This window comes from Neophocaena asiaeorientalis, unplaced genomic scaffold (assembly GCF_003031525.2).
Source record: "Neophocaena asiaeorientalis asiaeorientalis breed wild unplaced genomic scaffold, Neophocaena_asiaeorientalis_V1.1 scaffold801, whole genome shotgun sequence".
NCBI lineage: Eukaryota > Metazoa > Chordata > Mammalia > Artiodactyla > Phocoenidae > Neophocaena > Neophocaena asiaeorientalis.
In genome coordinates, this window is record NW_020174376.1 from 721,162 (window position 1) to 725,589 (window position 4,428).

The following is a 4,428-nucleotide window of genomic DNA, read 5'->3' on the forward strand; positions in this document are numbered from 1 at the left end:
TCTTAGTATTTTTAAATAAATTCTTGTCCAATGCACATTAAAATTCTACATTATAAATATTTAATAAATAGACAGTACCTAAGCAGAAAGAGATTATTAAAGTACTTGATGCTCTATGATTTTTATAGTGAATACATTGTTTTATTTGTTGGGGTGAAGAAAGAATATAAAGAATGAAAATAGATTATTCCCAAACCTGAAAACTTTGGGCAGCTTTTTTCCATAGAATGTTGTGTAAACAGCCTACTAATTCTGTTGTCAGTTGTCTTCCTGTTTGGTGACCTGAAAAAAAAAAAAACCAAGTTCTAAAAACAAGAATCAAGATCGATTACATTAAATAAAGAGCACTAACTGTGCTCTTCAGAACCTATAATCTTTAAGTAATGGCAAACACAATCACATTCAGACAGGTTTTCATCATCAATTTTAGATTTACTAGCAAAATTGATTATGCAATACAATCAGAGTTTGCTAGAATCACTGTAATTCGCCCATCGTAATAGTTTTCCAGCCTAGTCTCTTTTTAACGTATTTTCTAAGTTCCAAATTTGATCATCATCTGGTGCCTTAATGTTATTATCAATGAACAGACAGCAATGCTAGAAATCATTAATAAGAAGTGTTTATACTATTACGTACTAACTAGATCAGATCAAGTTCCCAAGAAAGGCCTATTATACCTTAAAGCCTTTGTAAAATACTTTAAGACCACGTTTACACATAAACTCTATTACTTTAAATTGTAACTCATGTCTGATTGTTTCTGGTCTAGACATTTACATTATCACACACTAAGGTAAAGTTTAAGCTATAATAGAATTCTATATCCCTTTCACTCCCACCCCTTTGGCACTATCGATTTCCATGGAAGTCTTGATTAGAAAACTGAGAGTCTCTGACCCCACAGCAGACATAGTCTGTTCCATGACTTAGTTAAAAATACTTACATGAGAGTAAAAAGCCACATAAAGCTTGTGTGTTAAAATATTATCATACTTTGAAAGTGTAAGTGTATAATTAGATATAACAACATAACTTAGGTTAACTTTAATCTTAGAAAATTAGTTATTCTGGATAGCAAAGTTTTCTAGTTACCTGGCAGTTTACTTTCATTAAACATAAAATAATTTTTTATTTTAAAAAGTCTAAATCATTTAAAGTTCTTAATTTTTCTAAAAATTATATTTTATGAATTATGTTTTTCTAAACATACATTCTAGTTTTCTGAGGCACAATTTAACTTTTGCTTGACTATTCAAGGTCAACGCTAACAACTATTGTATTTTACTGTACTGATAGTATATCATAATGATGCCTTCAGTAATTATTATGTAGTACAGATTATTATACTTTTTAAAATACTTGAAATTGTTTTATACAATTTATAAGGTTTTTCCCTCCCTTCTGATTGGGTTATCTGTATATTTCCCTGTAGGTCCTTTCTCCCTTTATAATATGCTACCATTAAAATGCTGAGGGTTGGAAAACCAGATAACCAAGCTTAACAACACTGGGTCTAAAAATAACTGGATTCTTAGTGAGGATATGGAGGAAGGGTGTCATCAGTAAAATACAGTTCATAGAATCTAGAGTTCAAAAGACTCTTAGAGATTATCTAGTCAAAAGATTTCCTTTAAAAAAATCAATGACTTTGTTTTTATAAAAACATGATACATACTTATAAAAATTCAAGCAATCTGGTAAAAAACAAAGAAAGCAATAAATCACCTAAACTGCCACCACTCAGAATAAATTCCAGTGTTAACATTAGTGACTATCATTCCAGTTATATCTCTATATATGTATAGAGTAGGAAAGACAGATCAGGGCAAGAATTTTCTAATAAAGGGATCATACTCTCTGTGTTCTTCAGGGTATAGGGTTCTACAGAGAGATGGGGGATTAATGGAATGCTGAGATCTGGCTCTACATCTCTGCTTTAACCACAGCAACTCTAGTCTATTTTATTGGGGGCAGGGTTCATATACAAATGCATCACAAAAGGATGCTGCTGCTGCTGCTGCTGCTAAAAAGAAGTTAAAAAGTAGGAATGTAGTTCACAACCTTCATTTTATAGTTGGAAAAAGATCCAGAGATATTACTGACTTGCCTGAAGGTACACCGCTAATTTGAGATCAAACTGAAACATGAAATTAGGCTTATAATCTCACAATTTTCCATTACACATGAGGTTTAAGCTCAGAGGTTTGTCTGTTTTTGTTGATGTTTTGTTATCTTTGTTTAGCTTTCATTCTAGCTTGCCAAATATGTGGAATCTGGATAGGTGAGTTGTTATCGTCAAAGGGTATTAAGGAGAAAAAAAAAGGAAGTGAGAGAAAGGAAAAAATCTGTTGACCTGAGGATTTTGCTACTGTTCTGACCTCCATCTTAGAACTACATGCATATTAACACCTTTCTAAAACACCTGCAGAAATCCTACTGACCTATAATGATTTCTTCAATCTTCTCCGTGGCAAGCAATTCTTCCTTCCTTTGTAAAAGCACTTCAACATGGAACAGTAGAGCTTTACCAATATTTTCTGATGACTTAAAATGTTCACAGATAATCTTCAGGAAATAAGACCCAAGAGATTCTCTGTTCAATGAGACACAATTTTAAGTGGTGTGAATAAAATAACATTTTTAATTAACAAGGTGAAAGTTTGTTTGAGTATGAGCAAAACAGACAAGATAAAACTATATCTGAGCTTAGTTAATAGCATTAAATGTCTAAATAAGCCTATTGGTTAACAATAAATAATTTAATTCAATTTGTTTAATTTATCAAGCCACGAACATTTTCTTTTTATGAACACATAGAGTCAGATAATCATTTCTCTACTAATATCTAATTGGTTCTTTTTTCTCCAAAACTTATGTCAGTTTATAAATATTGGAACATGAGATCCATAAAGTGACGATACATAAACTGACATTACAAATTTATCAGTCCCTGTTCATGAGAACTTTTATACTTTCTTAGCAACTTTCAAATACACCATACAGCACTGTTTACTATAGTCATCATATACATTATATCCCCAGTATTTATTTATCTTATAACTGGAAGTTTCTACCTTTTGACCACCATCTCAAGTCATTATGCTGTATAGCTTAAACTTATACAGTGCTGAATGTCAATTATATCTCAATAAAACTGAAAGAAGAAAAAGAAATTTACCAATTCCCTCTGCCAACAATTCCTTTAAAACTGTATTTATGCTTATTACACAAATAATATACCAGTAGATAATGATTATTTTAAATGCAAACAGCTCATGGATTGGAAGACTTAATATTGTTAAGATGGCAATACTCCCAAAGTGATCTACAGATGTAATGCAATCCCTATGAAAATCCCACTGACATTTTTTGCAGAAATGAAAAACTCCATCCTAAAAATAAAACAGAATATCAAGGTACCCAGAAGAGCCAAAACAATCCTGAAACAGAAGAACAAAGCTGGAGGACTCATACTTCATGACATCAAAATTTACTACAAAGATACAGTAATCAAAACAATGTGGTACTGGCATAAAGACACAAATACACCAATGGAATAGAAGAGAGTCTAGAAATAAATTCTCACATATATGGTCAAATGATTTTCGACAAAGGTGCCAAAAGCATTCCATGGAGGAAAAAAAACCGTCTTGTCAATAAACGGTACAGGGACAACTGGATATCCATAAGCAAAAGAATGAAATTGGACTTTTACCTTACACCACATACAAAAATGAACTCCGAACGGATCAAAGACCTAAATGGAAGAGCTAAAATATAAAACTTTTAGAAGAAAATATAAGGGAAAAATCTTTACAACACTGGATTTGGCAATGATTTCTTTGATATGACACCAAAAGCACAAGTAACAAAAGTAAAAATAAACTGGACTACATCAAAATTTTAAAATTTTGTGTATCAAAGAACACAATCAACAGAGTTGAAAAGGCAACCTATGAAATGGGAGAAAATATTTGCAAATCATACGTCTGATACAGAGTTAATATCCAGATATATAAGGAACCCCTAAAACTCAACAATGAAAAATCAACTGACTTAAAAATGGGCAAAGGGCTTGAATAGACATTATTCCAAAGAAGATTATACAACTGGCAAAAATCACATGAAATACTTGACATCACTAATCATTAGGGAAATGCAAATCAAAGCCACAATGAGATACACCTCACACCCATTAGGATGGCTACTGTCACAAAAACAAAAAATAACAAGTGTTGGCAAGAACGTGGGAATACTGGAAACCTGTGCACTGTTGCTGGGAATGTAAAATGGTGCAACTACTATGGAAAACAGTATGGTGATTCCTTTAAAAAATTAAAAACAGAATTTCCATATGATCTACTAATTCTACTTCTGGGTATAAACCCAAAATAACTGAATGCAGGGTCTCAAAGAAATATTTTT

General features: G+C 31.8%; 1 protein-coding gene across 1 annotated transcript in view; it reads right to left on the reverse strand.

The window, feature by feature from the left end:
- TEX11 (testis expressed 11) overlaps positions 1-2,596 on the reverse strand; it is a gene marked incomplete at its 5' end in the record, with an annotated part of 152,850 nt that extends 150,254 nt beyond the window's left edge. Inside the window, 2 exons of the mRNA XM_024756342.1 lie at positions 197-282; positions 2,445-2,596. Coding sequence (XP_024612110.1) covers positions 197-282; positions 2,445-2,596 — 238 coding nt within the window. The remainder of the gene's footprint in view (positions 1-196; positions 283-2,444) is intronic.
- Between the last annotated feature and the right edge of the window lie 1,832 nt (positions 2,597-4,428).